Below are 20,980 nucleotides of genomic sequence, written 5' to 3' on the forward strand. Positions count from 1 at the left end.
CTGGAAGCGTTGCTTTGGCAGCTCCCGCCCTCAACAAATTACACATTACAAGGTAAGAGCTGGCAGATTTTCTCTAATGGCTTTTTTCTTTTAATACATATATATATACACATATGTAGGACCGCTGGAAAAGCGGAGGGCAGAGGTGGGTGGCAGGAGTTGTTCTGTACCAACCCCTAGCGTTTCTCCTGCGCAGGATGAATGAAAGAAAATTTAACTATTTAAGTGTGCAGCAGGAAAAGGAAACGAGGGTTTTTTACCAGGGGTGTTATATTCTAGCTCTGCTGGTTCCTCCGACCATAAATTCTTGTGGGCAAGCGTTAACCTTTGTTTTATGGAGACCTGAGTCACTTGGCAGTGTTTGTAATAGTCCAGAAAGTGTTTACTTAAGGCTTCCCTATTCATGTTAAACAAATACAGTATCAGCTTATAATAAAACACTCAGTAATTTATTACAGGAGTAAAAGATAACTTAGTATTCAAGAATTCAAAGCACTGTATTAACAAATATACATTGCTCCAGAGATGCAAACTCTCTTTAGCCCGAACTGTACAAATGCTAAGAATAGATCCTTAGCATTTCTTTTACAACTTTATGTTTTGGTCCTGTTTCTTAACGGTCCTTTGATGAGACAAAAGAAATTTGTGAAGTAGATCGTTTAATCTCCTGAGCCGTTTGGAGAAAACGTGGTATTTTCTAGCTCTGGCCTCTTCAGGTGGCTTCTAGTGTCTTCGCAGGGGATGGTAATCATGGAAAAACTGCTCCAGTGCGGAAGTTTTTGTGTTGTGATCTGAATTCCGCGCTGTACGCGCAACCCAGCACCCAGGAAATGTGTAAGGCTGCCCACCCTGTAGTGCGGAGCGGGGTAGGAAGCCATGCGGGCGTCAGGAGATGGCACTATAGGACTGAGTCCTCCCTCTCCTTGCCTTAAAACTTGGCGGACAGAAAATGTGCTGCAGGGAGGCAGAAAGGGGCGTCGGGGGAACCCACACGCGGGGGAGACGGACACCCCGCAGGTCGCAGCGACCTGGGTTTAGACCCAAGAAAACCTTCTCATCTGCCAGGGGCTCCAGGGCTTTGCTGCCTTCGTGTGGCAGCAGCCTCACGTGGAGGCGTTGCAGAAGCTCAACGTGCTTCGAGGGAAACAGAAATTGTGTCCTGGAGAAATGGGCTCCAGCTCGGCGTCTTTTGCCCTTTGCAGAATGGCTTTGCGCCGACTGGCGAGTGGAAGCTCCAGCTGAAGGATCCAGCCGACGTGAGCTTTGCCCATGTACCCTGGTCTATGACACTCAAAAACTGAGTTACGCTCCAAAATGCTGTGAAATAAAAATGACGAAAAATCAGCACGTGTCTCAGCTGCCAGAAAAATGACGGTTTGGGAAGGTTTTCTGTCCATGGTTGGAGTTGCCTCCTTCCTGGCTACGCCTGGCCAGCCAGGCACTCCGTGTTTCCTCCTCTTCTCACGTTGGCCTTCATGCTAAGCGGGGCATGTTCCAGAGAGAGCCGTCCGGTTTGCTTCTTATCGCTTACATGGGTTTGTTAAGGAGTAAAAAGCAAATCCGGGGTTAGGCGAAGGCCTGCCGGGTAGTTCACAGCAGGAGCCTTTTCTCCAGCCTGCGTGGGAAATAGAAATAGGACGGTAGTTTCACCCCATCATGTTCCTTCATTCAGCAGGCGTGGGATTTCAGTCCTGTCTCTCTTTCCGTTGCCGTTAGCCATTATTCTTCAGGTTTTTCCTATAGGTACGTCCCTGGGTTGAGGTCTTCTGTTTTCTCCGTCAATCCCGTGCTCTCCGGAGAAGGCTCAGGGGATGCGGAAGTGTCGTCGACTTTAAACTTTGAGACAATCCTGGCGGTTTCCTGCGTGATCTCAAAATGTTTGAGCTGCTGTCTCCCTCCCGAGCGCGGCTTGACCGTGCTTGTGTCGCTCGAGCTGTTCCTGCTCCTACTGGTCTCCTCCTGGACATCCTTTGTCTTGGAGCTGCTGTCAGTCGGGTTGCCTTCTGCACCAGACTCCATTGCCACGTTGGCTAACGCGGTGGTCCTCAAGGGCAAACTGGAAGATTTGGGAATGACTGGTTTCGTTTTCGGCTGTGCTCGAATATATTTCACAGGCTGTCGGCTGAAATGGCACCTGGGCTGGGTCCCTGGGACCGTGTCCAAATCGCTGTCGGTCTTTTCCTGCGCGGGGTCCTCCAGCTCCTCCAGCTCAGAGCCAACACCTGCACTCATGTCTGAACAAAGAAATTAGACGGTTATCTTAGTAACCTTGTCTCGGGATAAGGTTCTATGACCGTTTTGGCTGCTGAATTCTTTTCCCATTAGAAAGGATACTGAAAAACCTCTGGCATTTAAGGGGCTAAAACGCTTCCCTCTGATATCTTCGTTAATTCAGCAAGATACACGCTTGAAAGAGGTAGAAGATATGAATCGGGCTTATATTCTTAAAGCTCGCCTAGGTGCACTGAAGCCGGGTGATTGGGCTCGAGAGCTGAGGCAGCAGCGGGGGAAAAAGCCCTTCCTGAGAAGAGCAGAAAATGCGCTTTCGAGGCGACGGCTCTGCAAGAAATTACCCTCACGAAGACTGAGCAGCGACACCCAGGGGGACATCCCAGCCGTGCTTTCTCCGCTGGGTGACGCGGAAGCCCGCAGGAGGCGTGAAACTCAGCAAACACGGTACCGGCCAACCTCTAACCCCATCGCAATCCCCGCTTCGTTTACCTGGGGCGTCCACGCTCCCTGGACTGTGGGCTCCCTCCAGAGTCAGCTCATTGATGGCTTCCCTGGAAGACGAGTTATCAGACGCACAGTCCGTGTTTAAACCGTGCTTGGAGGGGAAATTCTGTGGGGAAAAAGCCATGAGTGTTTATACAGGACTCTTATTTGACATGAAGACACAGTCGACTCCCGCTTCACCCCAAAATGCTGTTAGAGAAGGCGACCACTTGAGCTGAAAAATGCCTTGACGTCTCTTAGATTGTGTGCAACGCTTGGGGGAAGTAGGGAGGGAGCTTGCAGGAGGTCACACGAGAGGAAAATCGTGATTCGAGACCTGCCAGCTCCAGCATCCGTGCCACAAAGCTCACCCAGAAAGCAGCCCCGGGGTGCTGAGACCGCTTCCCCTGTCCCATGGGACACTGGAGTAGCCCGTTTCGGAACAAAAAGGGGAAACATCAGGAACCAAGCCGTTCACTGGAGCGCGGTAATTACTGTCAAACACGTAACGGGAGGATGAGTGGAGGACACGGCAGCGCTCGGGAGGCGTAGCTGGGGTGGGACCAGTGTGAATTTGCACAAGGATCAGGTCGCCGGGGCGGGGGCTTTGCCGTTATTAATGGCAAAACGAGAGCACCCTTAGAAGCAACTCCCCTTTTTACAGGTTTGTGACACCTTCGGTGGAACTCGGTCACGCTGCAGGCGCGGGTAAAAACGGCTTTGGAAATAGTGAAAAGCAATAGTTGTGTGTGTGTCTCAAAAGTGCTTTCTGTGAAGGTTTATTAACCCTGCCGGGTTTCTGTGCGCAAGAAGTGAATCGTGTCTACCCTGGTGATTTTATTTCAACTGCAATCATAGTTATTCTAATTTCTGCTTCCTCCGGGAGCTGGGCACACGGAGAAAGCAGTGTTACCGCGTGTCAGGTGTGGACGCGGCCGCTGCAGACGCACAGTCTGGCTCACAAGCGCCCGTGACTTGAAAGCAGGAGGCAGAGAATCCCCGGACCCAGATCTCACTCCCTTTGGCTTAACTTTAGGAAAGTCATTTCCTCTTTCTTGCTCATCAAACAATGGCGAAAAGGGAGAAAAACCCCACCGGGTCCCGGCTCGGGGATGCTGTGCCCGTTTGTGTTTTTAAAGTGCTGTGGAATACTGTGAGGAAAGAGCCGTGGCGCCTGGGAGGAACGCAGAAGGCCCAGTAGCAGGGGGTGGAAAAACCAGGGTCCGCGGCCACTGCTCAGGGATGTAGTGGAATGGCTGGGGTCTAAATTTTCTGAGCGACTGGCATCTAAAATGCGGAGCAAAACCACCATCCAGAGGGGGCTGAGAAGCTGCTGGGTGATCTGTAGCTTTTTTATCTTTTTTTCCCCTGATTCTCCCACTCCACGTGCAACAGGCTCTCTGCTCCTTCCTCTTGGAATAACCCTCTTGGTAGGCAACGGTTTGTTTTTTGTTTTTTTTTTTCCACGGATAACAAAAAAAGTTCTCTTTAATTGCTAGCCCACCTTCCTGTCTCTACAGCAGGGTGAGTAAGCCCAGCTCAGTGTCTGGGAGCTCTACCTCTAGAGTTACATTCTGGCTTGTGTTTGGGCTCTGAGGTCCTTCCTCCTTTTCTGTCGATGCTTCTGGCGAAGGATTTTCACATCCGAGGGATAAGGATGAAGGCAGGTCATCCATCCCAAACACCCTTTCGTAGTTCTGAATGAGAAACTCCACAATCTGGGCTTGATACCCGGAGTCAACAAGGCATGACATTGAGACGTCGCTCCCTGAGCCTGGCCGGATCAGAGTTGGCCCGAATACTATGCCCAGGTTGTTTGGGGACATCTTGTTCTCTTCGTATTTCTCTGCCACCCTGGGGGAGGGAAACAGGACCGTTAGTGGCTTCCCAGCTCCCGACCCGAATGCGCTGAGTTCGCAGATGGAACCCACCAAAACGCCCATTTCCTAGCGGAGAGAGAAACCCCGTTGTTTACAGGGAACAGAGCTCTGGGCCGTGCGTGGAAACTCCGGAGAACAGTCTCGGAAGTTGCCTGGATCTGTCTGGATGGTGCAGCCCGAACGAGAGTGGCTGCTTCTGGTGACCTGCCTTCAGAGCTGGGTGAAAGGGGCTCGATTCACGTTACTCCTTGACCTCTTGCTCTTCACTTTAACTATGAAGCACCATCAGTGAGGACCTTCTGGTCCTTCTCGGTCATTAAGACTGTCTCCTGATTGCTGCAAGGTGGTCCTTTCCATGAAGGAATTTTTTACCCTCCTTATAACTGCCTGCTTGGCTCCAGATCAGCCTCTCCCAGGTCAAGGAAGCCCAGATGCTCTCCTTATACACATCTGGCGCTCCGCTGGCAGCGAGGTCTCAACAGGGATGTCCTGTGAGATCTCAGCAGGGATCCCGTGAGGACAGGCTGAGAGAGCTGGGGGGTTCAGCCTGGAGAAGAGAAGGCTCCGGGGAGACTTTGGAGCCCCTTCCAGTCCCTAAAGGGGCTCCGGGAAAGCCGGGGAGGGACTCTGGATCAGGGAGGGGAGCCATTGGACGAGGGGGAAGGGTTTTACGCTGAAAGAGGGGAGATTTAGACTAGATATAAAGGAATTATTCACGTTGAGGGTGGTGAGCCCCTGGCCCAGGTTGCCCAGAGAAGCTGTGGCTGCCCCATCCCTGGAGGGGTTCAAGGCCAGGTTGGCCGGGGCTTGGAGCGACCTGGGCTGGTGGGAGGTGGCCCTGGAGGGTCTTTAAGGTCCCTTCCAACCCAAACCATTCTGTGATTCTGTAAGAAATGCTTCATGCTGAGGGTGGTGAGACCCTGGTCCAGGTTGCCCAAAGAGGTGGGGGATGCCCCATCCCTGGGAACATTCAAGACCAGGTTGGAGGGGGCTCTGAGCAACCTGTTCTAGCTGAAGATGCCCCTGCCCATGGCAGGGGGTTGGACTAGATGGCCCTAAAAGGTCCCTTCCAACCCAAACCAGTCTATGATTCTATGATCTCCTGTGGTCGGACCTGTCACCAACCAGTGTGACAACCGTCGCGCTCCTCACCTGTACAGGTGTGCGATGAGGTGCCGCAGAGTGTTGTAGTTGCTTCCAGGCAATTTGCTCAGCAAGTCCTTCATGCTCTGGATGGGATCCGGAGGGAAGCCCGCGCAGTCCCACTTTTCCTCCCCGGGTTTTTGCAAATCTTTGGCGAGCGCAATGAGGTCGTTATAGAGCTGGGACAGCAGCACCGGTGCCGAAAGCTGCAGCGAGACGGGAGGAAAAGCAGCATGTTACTTCATCCTGCTGATCCGGCCCCGAGGAATGCACTCGGCTGAGATTTGGTACCCTCCCGGCAGAGATTTGGTACCCACTTCCTTCAGGAAATGCTTCAGGACGCCAGTGATGTCGTGGGGGGAGTGCTCGGAGAGCTCCACCAGGCTCCGTCCGTTCTCGAACGCCTGGCACAGCTTCTCCACCCGGGCTTTGGATCCGCTTATCCGATAGATCCCCTGCGTGGTTCAGAGCGGGGAGAGGTCAGGAGTTTTGGATACAAAGAAAACCGAAGCAAAAATAACCGACTACTCACCTGCACCCCGAGGGCACGGGCTTCAATTTCCGAGGTGCATTTCACCACTATGAAGGGAACTTCCTCTGGGAAATCTCGAGGAACCTGCGTGAAGTCAATGCCAAAAAGGGGTGCTCGGTTGGGCAGCTTCTTGTGGCCGCAGGTGATGAGCAGGTTCTCGAGACACTTCTTGTGGCAGGCCAGGCAGCACTGAAACGGCAGAACCCACCCGCGTTACGCTCTGGTTGTGGTCCGGCATCGCAGCAGTGGCAGAACGTGGAGGACTTCTCCTCTTCCCTCAACCACCGACGTCCCACCAACCCCAAGAGGGTTCTTCCAGGCAAGTGAGGGTTACTCAAAGACAGAAAAATGCGCGTTGTGTAATGCAGAGGAAGAAAAAGCACTGAATTTTGCAGAGGGGCCCCTCATTTCTCCAGACCTTCAGTGGGGGACGATGGTCCCACTCAAGGCGACTGCAACGACGTCTCCTAACCCTCACCTCCTCGCACTCGAAGCCGCTGACCATGAAGGTGTCACACTCCCTGCACTTGGATGGACCCCGCAGCTTCCTGAGCCGGTGGGTCTGCGCTGCGCTGGAGAGGAGGATGTTCTTGAACTGCTGCTGGGATGTACCGTTTTCTGCAGAAAAAGCATTAAAGCGTGAAAAGGAACCGAGACGGGAGCGCTGTTTCCACCTTGGGGGGCAAAAGCGCGTGTGGCTCACCGTTTTCGAAAGTCTGCAAGGAATCTCTCTCTTCAAAATCATCCGAGGAGGACATGGTGCCGGTGGATGGAGCTTTCAACAACTTCCTAGTAGAGTTGCCTTGAGAAGAGCGAAAACATAAAGAGCTGTTCTCGCCCTTGTGATGCGCAAAGTGGGTCAGCGTGGACTTTATTCCCGGCTCAGGGTTTTGGGGGCAATATTAGGCAGGAAATTTTTGCACCTCTCACCTGGGCTAGAATTGGGAGAGTCCAGGGATCGGGATTCATAGCTCCCACCCAGGCTTTCTGTGTCGCTGCAGAGGGATTTGTTCGCACCTGCGGAAGGTGGGCACAGTGACGGACCGTCCCGAGTGCCCCTGGGGTACTTCGACACGGGGGTGAAGTCCAAACGGAGCTCCCGTGAAAATCCATAAATACTTGCCGATATTTTCTCCCACCTTGAGCAAAGTCTTAAGCGCCGCCCTGAGAACGGGAGACCCTCTCCCACCGCTTTGGCCCCTCCATCTAAATTAAGCTACAGGGACTGGAGAGAAAACGGGGGCGTCTTTATTCAATTCAACCTACTCTGTTCACCGTTTGTGGGGAACTGCTTCCTGGCCATCTCCTCTGGCGTGCTCGCGTCCTTCGCTGCGGAAGAGGGTCCGGTGTAATGCAATGCCACCTTCTTTCTGCTGCTGGGAGGGGACCTGCGAAGGGGTTGCAAACCATTTTCCAGCAGTGAAAGAATAACGGACAATATTGCACCACGGAGGTAGCTCGCGGGCGTAAGCTGAGTTTTCCAGGAGACTATGGTAAAAACACCCGCACAAAACTAGGAAAAGAAACTTATTCGGGATAATTGCGCCTTTTCTCTCTGCAGGAAATGTTTAGAAACCAGGCAGCACCCACGTGAGGAAAGAGGGATCCAAATCTTTGGCAAACGATAGAAATAACCGAAGGGAGGAAACTGCTGCCCTGTTTTGACTGCTCTTGGTCCCATGCTCAGCAGAAGGCACCGAGCACGTCTTTAGAGATCGGTTCTTCATTAGCGGAGCCACGCAAAGCTCCTAACATCCGAGGCCCTGGGCTCGTCTGTAATCAGCAATCACGATGCTGCGGCGTCGCTAGTGACTTTAGAAATGTCTTTTAAACCTCTGTTTTGTCCCACGCAACACATATTTCTGGCCTTTCAGCTACGATGTAAGTTTTCCGCTTTTTTTTTTTTTTTTTACCTCTGCCCTCCAGAAGCGAGTGGCTCGAACTCAAACACTTCCATATGAATGTCTTTCTTCTGCAGAGCCTGAATGAATTCCAGGTATTTCTCGCCGGCTTTGTATGGCTTGCAGGCCTCAGACAGGTACTGGTATCCCACTGGAATCTGTTCTGACTGTGTCTGCCGCTGCTTGAACATCCGCAAAGTGACCTTACAGGGAAAAGAAAATGGAAAAAAAAAAATTGCTCGTCAAAGCCCGGGTGCTTTTTCCTCCCCTGGATCTCACAGTCATTCGCCAGTCTCCGGTTTGTCGTTACCCAAACTCGGTTACCTGCGCTTCTGCTTGGTGATAGTTCTACGTCACAGGTGGGATAAAAATTGTCACTTTCTTCCCCCCTCCCCTAGACCTTTTCTGTGGATATCTGCGTCCTCAAAGCAGTAGTAATTGCAAATGTGATTACGTGTGGGAGATTTTGTCGGTAGCAGGTTGGTAGCAAAGCAACGTCCAGAGCGCTCCCCTAATTCCAACTGCTTGGGAACGGTCGGTTACAGGGCGGTTCAACAGGGCAATGGTGAAGATCCTGAAGGTCTTATCCCAGACAGCGGTTTCCCTCAAAAAGGGATGAGAGGAGAAATGATAAGATTACACGTACCCATGTCAGCACCTCGTCCCCTTGGTAAATAAGCTTCCGAATATGGGAGACGATCCGTGCTCGGACTTTCTCCAGTTCTTGGCGTCGAAAGTTGGCGTCGCTGATGCACGTCTTGTACAAAGCTTCTGCTTCCTGAACCTGTGCCCCACCATAAACGGAGGAAAGGAGGAGAAAATCAGCCAGGATGGGTGGGAAGATGCGTGTGGGATGGCTGGGAATAAATACCAGCCTGGACGGAACTCATCACCTTGGCTTGTGCCTCCTCGCAAGAACGGCGTCGCTTCTCCAGCTGCTTGTTGGCGCTGCCGGGGTTGGTGGCGGCCACGCTCTGGTATTCGTCCTCCGCCTTGGCACTCAGGTGTTTTGCCTTCTCCAGCTCCTCGCAGCGCTGTAGGTATTGCAAGCGGGACTTGCGCAGGGATGACAAGGATTCGTTCTGGAATAGAAGAAGGAACGGGTTTGGGAAGCCCAACAAGGCGGTGGGAGGAACAAGGCACAGCAGTAACTCTGCTTATAAGGAAAGAGCCTGTCTCGTGGTTCCAATGGACATCGTGGTTCCAATGGACAACATCCTTCAAATGGACATCGCGGTTCCAATGGACATCATTGCTCAAATTGACATCAGTGTTCTTCGTCCCCCTGCTCCCAAAGTTCAGGAGCTCCAAGAGAGCCCCTGGGTTTGCTCTACAGGGTGAGTAGAGACCTGGCCATCCTGGATCACCTTCTGCAAGGTGCCCAGGAGCCTCTTCCACCCCTGCAGGGATCCCCGGAGTACAACGGGGCTGATGGTGAAGCGCTGGCAGAGTGCGTGCAGCTGGGCTTTGCTGAGGGGTCGCAGGCCCAGAGCCTGCCTGGGCAGGGGACCCCTCTCTGCTGAAGACCAGCCCAGCGCCAGCGTGTGCCAATCCAAGCCCCATCCTCGCTCTGCCGGCCTCTGCAGTCGAGGTGATGGGATCTGGCAGGTAGCACCTGTGGGATGGCGCCGGAATGCTGCTCGCACTTTCCAAAAAAAGTCCTTTTATTCAACAGCAGGATGCATATTCCGTGGTCTGGTTATAGAATCGTGGGATGGTTTGGGTTGGAAGGGACCTTAAAGACGCCCCCAGTGCCACCCCCTGCCCTGGGCAGGGCCACCTCCCACCAGCCCAGGTTGCCCAAAGCCCCGGCCAACCTGGCCTTGAACCCCTCCAGGGATGGGGCAGCCACAGCTTCTCTGGGCAACCTGGGCCAGGGGCTCACCGCCCTCAACATGAAGAATTTCTTACATCTCATCTAAATCTCCCCTTTTTCAGTGCAAAACCCTTCCCCCTCGTCCAATGGCTCCCCTCCCTGAGCCAGAGTCCCTTCCCGGCTTTCCTGGAGCCCCTTTAGGGACTGGAAGGGGCTCCAAGGTCTCCCCGGAGCTTTCTCTTCTCCAGGCTGAACCCCCCCAGCTCAGCCCGGCCCCACAGCAGAGGGGCTCCAGCCCTTGGATCATCTCTGGGGCCTCCTCCGGCCCCGCTCCCACAGCTCCGTGTCCTTCCTGTTACTGCTCATTCATAGAAGTTTATTTTTGGCGTTTTGCGCTGCAACTGGCCTAAAGGTCAGACCCACCTGTTGGCCTCTTACCATTCTCTTTTGCTCCTTTGTCCACTGATCTTTGAATTCTTTCCTCCACTTCTCAATTTCATTCTTCTTGGCTGACAGAGGCTGCAGAGGAATAACAATTAGGACGGCAACAATTCCTTAGCGGGTGGAAAAAAAGTATCTGGCAGGTGAGGGCACGACATTAGAGAGCAAGCCTTGCAAAATGCCTCTTTTTTTCCCTTAAACTTGGTGTGTGTTTCCTTCTCTCTTCCCCTCCGCCCCCTCGGACCGGGGTGAGCGACCTCGTTAGGTCTCTCTGATGCTCCCGTTGGCTCTCTGGCCCCGGCAAAGAAACGCGGTACCTGGTAGAATTCCTTCTGTTGGAGCAATCCCGCCGTCTCGCTGGCTGAATTTCCAACCTTTATGTCATGTTCCAGGACCATTCTGTAGAGCGCGCAGAGGGGCATGTTGTGCTACGGAAAACCAAAAAAAAAAAAGGGAATGTAAAACGAGGGATCGGGACTGTGGCTTTCCTAAATTGAAGAGCTTTTGGTAGCTGTGGCCGAGATTGGTGACAGAAAGGTGAGTGTCTACACGGGGTAAGTGGGGGGGGATTATTTCAGACAGCACAGGAGGGTGCTGGAAGCAGAAGAGCTTTTATATTGGGCAACGTCGTACGGACTCCTCGTCGGTCCGTCCTTCTGTCTCATTTATCTGCTATCTTCTATCCGCTTTTATACTGGGCAGCGTCGTACGGACTCCCCAGTCCGTCCTTCTGTCTCATTTTGCAAATACTGGCTCTGTGTTATAAGCCGATAGAGGAAGAATGGAACTGGTCCAATACTGGGAGTTTTAGGAAGGTTTTGGGGGGTTGCGGATTTGCTGCAGGGTTTAGGCTTGGACCCTACCGTGTGGACAACCTCGCGTTTGCTCCTCCTCCGAAGGGAACGCTCCGAAGGAACCCTACCTGCTGGGAGATGGCGTTGCGTCCCGCTTCTGCGATCTTCACCATCCCTTTGGCAAACTCCGTCTCTGTGAAAGGGCAGAGCGGGTTAGATGCCAGATTCCCGGGGATGGGGGTGGGTTTGTCAAAGCCGGGGGTCATTGCGCTCAATGGGGATCGTTCGGGGAAGAAGAAATTCTGACTCTGTGCCTTTCTCGCCAGGCAAAAGCGACTAAAAGGGTTGGTGTTTGGCCGTGCTTTTGTTTGCAACGGTGCGTTCTTGGCTGGGATTTTTTAAAAAAAAAAAAGCTACCGAAAAGGGTACAGACTCTGAAAATGCACAGACTCACCGTAGCTCAGACGCTTTTCGATCCAGCTGAGCAGCTCTTTGACGTATTTACACCACATCTTGGCATATTCGAGGGCCGCGTCGATGCCACCTTCGCATTTTATCAGCATTTCGTCTGCCTCCTGAACTGCAACAGAATAAGTCCCAGTTCGGAACGGCTCCGGCTGATGGGCAGGGGCTCCCCAAGAGTGGCAAAATTTGGAGTCTCAAGAGTCGGTGCTGTGAAATACTGGGATAACAGCCATAAAAAAAGCCGCCATCATCTACTTCACGGCAACCCCACGCGGTCCTGCCCGTGGAACCGTGCAAGTTCCAGGTAATTTAGACGTGTGTATTCCTCTGCCTTCTATTTTTAATTAAATATTTTGATTTAATTTGTTCTGAAATCCAGAAGTGAAGGACCTAGTGGGTTACTGGGGAGCTGCGGGAAGGAACTCTTGGTCGTTGGTGGAACCTGATTCAGCTTCATCACGCCGCAGCGAGTGACTTCAAACACGTTTCCAGCTGAAATCTGTGAGAAAGCAGCTGAGAAATATTATTTTATCCCCCCCAAAGTCCCATACTGCCCGAAGCAAGTGGAAAAAAAAAAAAAACAACCAACATTAAGTTGTATTTTAAAGGAGTGATGCCAGCAGAGACACTGGTATTTTTCATCGGTGTCGTTAGGAGGCTGCCAGGAGAGTTGCCGGGTGATTAAGCGTTCTCGTGTCGCCTCTTTGATTTTTTAATTAGCAATCTTACCTGTTACGGCATCCGGCACTTGCCTCTCTGAACTGGTTTTGCTCTTGCAGAAACTTTGGCTCAACTGTAGGGGGGAGGGAAAGGAAAAAAAGGAAAAGGGGGGGAAAAAAAAAAGAAAAATGAGTATTCAGAAATTTGGAGGATCTTTCAAAAAGGCCAGCTGTTTTGGTTTTTTTCCTCTCATCGCACACAAGAACAGCGGCTCTCAGAGAAAAATTAAGTTCCCAGCCCCTTTGTTTATACAGAAAAGCATGAAACGAGGCTGATTATCCCCAAAAGTCCCCCACTGGCCAAAGCAAGTGAAAAACATGAAGTTCTATTTTTAAAGGGCTTCTGTTTCATAAGGCCAAAATTGTAAAGATTTTTGATGCGTGACTCTCGGACGTGTTTTGGGTTTGCTGTCTTGTCTGGTCTGTTTAGCACGCAGAACTTAAACCGGCGATTTCTACGTCTTGTTTTTCAGCAAAATATAAACGCAAACAGTAAATGGCTGAGTATTTCCCCTAAATATTAGCTGCCCTGTTGCCACCTCCGTCGCCGTTATAACCGAGTGTTGTGCAGTTGCCTTCTGTCTGGTCAAGGAAGAGTAACTATTTTTTTCCCAGATGATCACCCAAAAAGCAATTTTAATAACGTAGAATTGTGCGCTTTGGCGAAGGACTTGGATAATTTATTGAATAAAATGGATCTCCTTCTTCGCCTACCGGAACGACCTCGCTTTCTGCGATCGGCTCTGGGTCGTCGGTGCTGTCAGCGTCACCGATGAACATGTCAACTGTCCTGCATAATGAAAAACAACGCGATTAAATAAATGAAATGAGGGTTTGCAAAGATCCGGAAAACGAGCTCTGCCCTGTTTCTCTACATACGCGTTTCCAATGGAGATTTCGATGGCATCCAGGCTCCGGAATATCTCACTGTACCGCTTCCTATTTTCAGGTGTCCTCTCTTGATTGTCGAGACCTGGAGTTGGAGAAGAAATCGTGTCGCTGATTCTGCCCCTCTGCTGTGGGGAGACCCCCCTGCAGTGCTCTGGGGCCATGCGAAGGACACGGAGCTGTGGGAGCGGGGCCGGAGGAGGCCCCGGAGATGCTGGGAAGGCTGGAGCCCCTCTGCTGTGGGGCCGGGCTGAGCTGGGGGGGTTCAGCCTGGAGAAGAGAAGGCTCCGGGGAGACCTTGGAGCCCCTTCCAGTCCCTAAAGGGGCTCCGGGAAAGCCGGGAAGGGACTCTGGCTCAGGGAGGGGAGCCGTGGGATGAGGGGGAAGGGTTTTAAGCTGAGAGAGGGGAAATTTAGATTAGAAATTGGGAAAAAATTATTTGCTGCGAGGGTGGTGAGCCCCTGGCCCAGGTTGCCCGGAGAAGCTGTGGCTGCCCCATCCCTGGAGGGGTTCAAGGCCAGGTTGGCCGGGGCTTTGGGCAACCTGGGCTGGTGGGAGGTGGCCCTGCCCAGGGCAGGGAGTGGCACTGGAGGGTCTTTAAGGTCCCTTCCAACCCAAACCATTCCATAATTCACTGTGCCTGACCCAAACCTCCCCGAGGGCAGCAGGACGGTTTCTAGAGGTGCCGGGGAGCGTGGCTGAGCCCTGCTGTCCTGCGCAGACTCACGGGGAAGCAACAAACCACGATGCCCGGGCAAAGGACGGCGAGGTGAGGCCGAGGGCCAGATGGGATTCAAGAGAAAACTTTAGAAACAGTAAATTCATCAAGGTTCCTTGGGCGGAATCTCCAGAAAATGAGTCTGCGGCTGTCCAGGGAGGACATCGAAGCTGATTTTAGGGCTTGCAATGAGACCCAGGATCGGCTGGGAAACCCTTGCAGAAACCGTTATCGTAGCCTCTCTGAGCCGAAGTCCTGGTGCTGGCAGACCTGATGGAGGGGCCGAGGGGATGTGGTGGCGTGTCCCCACACCGCCACCAAACCCTGCGTCGGCAGAACCCTGGGCAGAGAAAACAGCAGGCATCGCCGCGGGCTGCGTTGCACAAGTTGAGCGTGTGTTGCAATGTTTTATGCGCAGGAACCGTTTCTCAACATTGTACGTGCTTATTTCTCCTCATCTACATGACGAAATCCCGCACCTTGTTCGGTCCCCGGCGGGCATGAATTATCGGGGATGCAAAATATAAAACGGGCTTGTCCCCACTTTGCGGGGGGACACATGATGCCCTCCTGCCACCCATCTCTACGGTCTGAGCGCCTTCTGCCCGCAGCCGCACGTGTAGTGAGGCGGAGGCGAGCGCGTTAATTTTACATGGCGTAATTGGTGCCGTTAATCTCACTTTCTGCCCAGCCGCGCCTTCGTCACCGAGGGCTGAAACTAAAATCGACCCCGGCTGAAAGTTGCTAAAAAAAAAAAAAAAAACAAAAGGAAAGAACGTTTCAAAATACGGAACTGGGCACAATTGGTAAAAAAAAAAACAAAACCAAGAGAAAACTTCACTCTTCTTTGTCCTTTTGACATTCCAGGAAACAGGATGTGGTTGACCTAAATCTAGAGTTGCTTCACTGGTAGTTGAGTTTTTGACAGCGAGAAGCAAGTGGTGCTTGGTAGAAAAGTCAATTGGCGTCTCCTTTAGTTACAGCGACTCCCGGGCCTTGTCTCAGTCCTGAAAAATCCAGATTTTTTTCAAGTCCAGTTTTGCTGGGAGCTGGTCTACCCTTAACCCTCCAGACAGTTGCCGACCCAGACTCACGGAGACGATGACTCCAGAAAATTCCCGGCAACCGTCTGATGGGCACCAGGATGATCCTGATCATCTTCCAGCCAAAATGGGGTAGAAAAGCACAAGACTGGCTTGTCTGGACAATAAGGAAGACTGTGAGGATGTGTGTATGCATATGGGGGTTTTTAAATTATAAAAAGATGCCAAACAACGCGGAGAAAGTATTTGAATGTACAATTAAGAGAAAAACGGAAGTATTAGGGATATTTTTCTCCACAAATCTCCTCGTTCGGTGTCCAATGAAAGTGCTCTCTGACAATGACATAGTTACAGTGTCCAAGCTGTGAACGTCAACCCATCTCAGCCTGTCATCACCTTAAAAATAGAAATATTTTTATGATTCGTTATGAACCAAATGAAGAAGGTTGGGTGGGACACCGAAGCCACGCGTCCCCTGGCGGTCAGTGCTGAGCACCGTGGGCCTTCCCTTCTGCACCAAGAAATCGGCCAGGGACGCTCTGAGCTTTGCTGAGCAAATAATTCAGATTTAGGCTGTTCTTTTAAAAGATTTCTGACCGTTTCAGTCCAAAGTGAAATGAGGCACTGAAAGCGTGTGAAGACACGCCTGGGTTTTTTTTACCGTAAACCACTGAAGCCTGAAGGAGCCGCAAGGAACCGCTCAGAAGGGCCCACCACGCTTGGGGGACCTGGGGAAGGGGTTTAAAAGCGCCGCTGATGTTAATCGAGAGCTGCAAACCAAAGCCAGCGCCCGCCCTGCTTTGTCGTGATAAATCACCATTTCGCACTTGGCGGGTGACCGTGAGACCAAACATCTCGCTCTGGTTTATCTGGAAGAGACACAAGTTGTTCGTAATCCAAGACGCGACAAATCCAAGGCATGCTGGTTTAATTTGAATCCTAACTACCCTCAGTCCTTTGAGCAGGGAGACATCTGCCGCTTCCCCTGTTTACCACGAGCAGAGGATTTGTACAACAGGAAGAAGTGACTCAACGTGAGCAGCGCTGGTGATGGGCACAACGAAACGTTCCGCTTTTGAACGCGGCTATTGTCGGGCTCCAAAAGATAAAGCAAGAACCGCAGGTTCTTGCAAGTCTTTGGCTTCATCTCAATAAGATAATGCTACGATGAAAGTAGGAAGGTGGAAAAGTTGAACCTAAGAAGTTTTCCTAGCCCTGCTGTAGCTGATGTTACTAGCCCCCTTTCTCATTCAGGAGCAGCGCCGATTTATCCCGTCCATTTGAAATCTCTCGGGTGGCTTTATTGGCACGTGGAGATCTGGGCCGAATGATTCATGTGCCTCGCACGTATCTCATCAAGGAAATCAATTGCCTCGAATGTGTTGGTCTTCGTTGTCACAGCTGTCATCAGTCTGCCGTCTGTTGGGACACCTTCAGGAGGTGCCTCCCTGAGGAACCGTGCGCTCCTGATTGCCCGCTTGCTAAACACGGAAACATCTCTGCACGTTTTCCTGTGCTGGGAGGAAAATGGAGCCCCTGTGCCTGGCAGGCTTGCTGCCGCTCCCGTAAACATCCATCAACTAATTATTCTTTCAACCCTACTCAAAGCTCCTTGCCTTCGGCAGTGAGGATCAGGTGGCAGAGCCCCCACTGCAGCGCTTGGATGTGGGACCGGGGGCTCGGAGAGACTCCGGCTCGCTCCTTTGTCCATTCGCTACGGCTCTGCAGCCTTATTTACAAATTTAAATTAAATTTAAAACCAGTTATCTTACTGGACAACTCGCTGACAACTGGAAGGCTGATCTAGAAAGTCACTTTTCTGGAAATTAAGAAACACCTATGTTTCTTGAAGGACAGCGTGGCCTTATTCTTCTTATCTTAGACAATTCCAGCAGAAACCCCTTCCAGCGTGGCCTTATTCTTCTTATCTTAGACAATTCCAGCAGAAACCCCTTCCAGTGTGTCCTTATTCTTCTTATCTTAGACGATTCCAGCAGAACCCCCTTCCAGTGTCGGCACTAGACCTGCATCCCAAAGGAGAACATCTCCGCACGGCCAACGCTTGCGCCGGAGGGGGCCAACTGTCCAGCCAAGTCCTTCCCCATCCTTGGATGGACAAACGTGTCACCTCATCTCCATCATGTCCCTCCTGGAGAGCTCACCGCTCTCCTCTGCCGCCATCCCGGGGGGAGCGAGCTCCGGCAGCGGTGGGTGTGCAGGGCAGGGCGGATATTTTTAACAGGAAAAACTCTCGTTCTGCTGTTGAGCAGAAGCATCGCTTCCCTTTTGGCTGCAGTTACCGTGAAATGAGGGAAATGTCTAAAACCCCAGCTCAGCGCGACTTCGCCACCAAACCTCGGCATCACCAGCCTGTTCCCGGTAGCGCCTCCCTCTTCTCTGCCCTCAGTCTCGCGCTTTGCAACTCAACGGCTGAATTTTTCTGCCAGGGTAAATCTCCCCTTTCTGCATAAAAGGACTCAGGCTTCTTAGCAGCGTCTGCGTAAAATCCCCCGCTTGCTAAGCCGCGCCGCCGGGCGAACTGAATTACACCAAATGAGTCTGAAAACTCTCGACTCCTGCGTGAAATCCTCCCTCTTTAACCAAGACGCCCCTCAACGAGACCCCGATTGCGGCCGGCAGCGAAGCTTAGATCAGCATCTCCATCTGCCCGAGGAATAACGGTTTTAGAACACAATAATCCAAGTTCCTTGACAATGGTTTTGCAAACCCGAGACCACTTCCCATCTGCCACTCCGATTTCTCGCCTCCTCTTCCTCCTTCAGTGGAACAAAGGCCTTGGCAAAAACCGAATTAACAAATAAAGCTAATTTTTGAGGAGGTCGGAACCGCCACCCAATGGCGCGATCACCCCCAACTGACAGGAAACACTAACAAGGTCAGGCATCTTAAATAGCAGTACGTATTAACGAGGGGATTAATGAATCACGTTGGGGGAGGGGGAAAGGAGAATTTCCACTTAATGCATCGATTTATTGAAAAAGAATGCAAATATTCCAGCAGAAACGGAGCGCAGGTGCATGAGTTTGCGAAATAAGAATGAGGTGATTGCCAGCTTTAGGGGAAAATATCAGTAAAGCAGCCTTGTCTTGATAGATGGCAGCCCCCTGCCATACTTAATTACTTAATAAACCTGCCTTTTTAAGTAAGAAAAGTACAACTACGTTAAAATCCTCACTGCTTCTTTCTTCAATATTAAGGATAAGGAAAGGTTGGTGATGGCGAGAAGAAATCAGACTGGTGGTGAAGCACAGCAGATGCTCCCAGTGCTGGAAAGCGGTAAAAGGACCTCCCAGTTAGCAACAGAAGGACGAAGCTGGGACGCTTACTGGCTAAAAAATAAGACCGCACAAAATCATTTATACCGGTCATTTTGGTTTTGCGAAAGAGCTGTCAAATAAACCTCCTGACCAGGTGAGATTGGGGGGATAAAGTCACCCTGTGGATACGGCCCGCTTGGATTTCTCAAGGGCATTTGACTTTTACAGTCATGTCACCTTCGACGTGGGATTCTTGGTCGCGCGTTGAAAGACTTTTCACTGCCAAACCTAAAAATACATCTTTAATCAATGTACGGGGTTGTTCCTAGAGGGATCGAGACATTCCTGCTTTATGGTGGGTTCGTTAAATGATCAGACTGGTACCACCATCTCTCCTGGTCAAGTGCTCGACGAGACCAAGGTTGTGGATTAGCTGCGCGTGTCGGATGGCCAGGCTGGAAGCCCTGAGAAGCGGAGGTGGACACATGGGGCGGTCGCCTAATGTGAGTTTTTCGTGCAACGCGGCGGGGAGAGGAGCCCTGGCTGCGGCCGGGAGAGGAAGATGGGGCAGGAACGGGCTCTGCGCGCGTCTCTGCACGCGATGCCGCACCACGAGCGCCCCAGAGCTTGGTTCTGCCGAGGGGTTGTGCTGAAGACACCAACGCGCTCTGGGGGGCAAGGGTGGGAAGAAAACTGGTCTCACAATACAGTTCCCAAACAAGCTCAGCTTATTGAGTTTATCAAAGACACCGGGACATCCTGTAACTGTCCCTGAGTGTCATCGTGAGCTACAGAAACTCTGCGTAAGCCAACAGTTTTGCCATTTTTGTGACAAAGACGCAATGGGATCCAGCTGCTGAAAGGCAAGCTGAAATAGAGAATTTTCTAGCTGCAAGGATAACGATGCATTGGACCGTGGCAGCAGGGAAAGGACGAGCATGGCCTCCCGTGTTTCCACGATTACAGAACCAGTGAGATTTTTTTCACCCCTCCAAAGTGCCAGGGACTGGGCCCTGTTGAAGATGGGAGGAGGATTTGTGCTCTCAGGTGGTCCAGAGACCTCTCAGCTGCTCCGTCGGTCAGTGTTACTCCAATTTAAATGGATTATATTCGTAATTAAGGCGGTCACCTTTGAGAACAAGGACTTGGAGCAACTTTTGGTCGGAGGGAGTGGAGCTGATGATGTGCAAGTACCAGCGCTGGGTACTTCCAGCCTCTTAAGAGAAAACGCTACGCCTTCTGCCTCCCAAAAAAAGGGTGGTTTGCATCCTTTCCTCCTAGAGAAGTTAATGTCCGGTACAAACGCATCGAATAACTTCATCTGCCAGAGAAACACTTAGAGAACTGAGCAGTTGGGTTGGGGCTTGGAGCAACCTGGTCTAGTGGAAGGTGTGCGGGGGGCAGGGGGTGGGACTGGGTGGGCTTTAAGGTCCCTTCCAACCCAAACCCTCCTATGATCTTCATGGAAACCCCACTTAGAGGAACTTACAGCTCTCTTCTAGCACCCCTATTTCCGAGGTGGCTGACAAGGCTGATCTGCGTCATACGTCCTACCGTGCCCCCAGAGCTCCCGGTACAAACAGTTAGAAAAGGTTGTTTCAAATGCCGTCACGTACCACTTGGTTCTGGGTCTCCCATGGCTGAATCTTCTGTGCTTTGGTCTGAAAGCAGCAGAATCCCAAATTACCCAGCTTTGAATCACAGCTGAATTAAGTAAAAAAAAACGAAAAAACCAAAAAACCAAAAAAAACCCCAAATTCTCGATCAGATCAGACGTGAAGAAATTATCCAGAGGCCCATGACAGCGGCGGGTGAAGAAGACCGGCCCGAAAGAACCGGCAGAAGCGCCCGGTGGTGAGCGCGGCTGCTGTCACCAGATCTGCTTCCTGCCGACACGCTTCCGCGTAAGGAAACGGTGCGGCGTGTAGTTGTCTGATCACGCCATTTGCATAACTCCGAGGTCTCTCGGTAAATAGCAGAGAAGGGACCGTTTCAGAGCCCCCCCCCCGCCACCTTCGGCGCTTTGAGCTCTCGCGGCAGCCTCGGTATTTCTGGCTGGAGAACGCTCTCTGCTTCCAAAGAAACACCCGTCCTCCCAAATATCCCCAACAAACCACGGAGAAACGGCTGGTGGTGCGGGGAAAGGGCTGTTGGGTTAAAAGAGGGGCCAGAAGAGGGAAAAGATGAGCATCTCGGGCAGCGGTCCTCCCCCGAGCCGCCGTCCCTCTGCTCTCCTCGCCGGCGCGGGGCTGTTACGGAGACCCCGGCCTGGCAAAACCGACATCCAAACTTTGGAGGGTTTTTGTGCCTTAAATAAAACCGAGCCCTGATGATTTTCATGCGTTTTTGACAAGCGAGGGAAAAAGCTATCGCTTGCCTCAAGATGTTTTTCAGCCCCCTCCGGGCGGTGGATGGGGACGCGGGGCTTTAAATCCGGACGTCGGTGGGGAGACGCGCTCCAGCTCACCAGGAGCTGGTTTGCCGATCGCTAGCGCTGCCGTCCTTAGAGCTGGTGAATTTTGCCTCTGGTTGAGGAATACCGGTGGTGATTTAAGGATGAAACCGTGCTGCGGGGAACAGAAAACGTTTATTCAAAGATTCTGGATCGACGCGAGCGGAGACTGAAGGGAACTTCTCTCCTCTGTGA

At 51.9% G+C, this 20,980-nt stretch overlaps 1 protein-coding gene across 3 annotated transcripts; it reads right to left on the reverse strand.

Moving 5' to 3' along the window:
- Window positions 1–478: 478 nt before the first annotated feature.
- On the reverse strand, window positions 479–20,211 carry GMIP (GEM interacting protein). Of its 3 annotated transcripts, none has more exons than XM_054183513.1 (21): window positions 19,950–20,211; window positions 13,286–13,379; window positions 13,121–13,196; window positions 12,417–12,480; window positions 11,677–11,802; window positions 11,351–11,415; window positions 10,746–10,856; window positions 10,426–10,506; window positions 9,065–9,253; window positions 8,818–8,955; window positions 8,184–8,374; window positions 7,537–7,658; window positions 7,201–7,287; window positions 6,974–7,072; window positions 6,749–6,888; window positions 6,271–6,459; window positions 6,056–6,193; window positions 5,748–5,944; window positions 4,275–4,569; window positions 2,722–2,842; window positions 479–2,234 (listed from the first exon to the last, which is right to left on the reverse strand). In XM_054183513.1, exons 1-21 carry the CDS (start codon window positions 19,969–19,971, stop codon window positions 1,738–1,740), a joined length of 3,042 nt encoding a protein of 1,013 aa, XP_054039488.1. In that variant the 5' UTR covers window positions 19,972–20,211; the 3' UTR covers window positions 479–1,737. The 3 variants fall into 3 exon arrangements, with proteins under 3 accessions (XP_054039488.1, XP_054039489.1, XP_054039490.1); XM_054183514.1 differs by lacking the exon at window positions 19,950–20,211 and adding an exon at window positions 14,022–14,138; XM_054183515.1 differs by lacking the exons at window positions 13,286–13,379; window positions 19,950–20,211 and adding an exon at window positions 12,078–12,186 and having other exon boundaries at window positions 13,121–13,181.
- Between the last annotated feature and the right edge of the window lie 769 nt (window positions 20,212–20,980).

Source organism: Rissa tridactyla, chromosome 25 (genome assembly GCF_028500815.1).
Source record: "Rissa tridactyla isolate bRisTri1 chromosome 25, bRisTri1.patW.cur.20221130, whole genome shotgun sequence".
In the NCBI taxonomy this organism is placed as follows: Eukaryota; Metazoa; Chordata; class Aves; order Charadriiformes; family Laridae; genus Rissa; species Rissa tridactyla.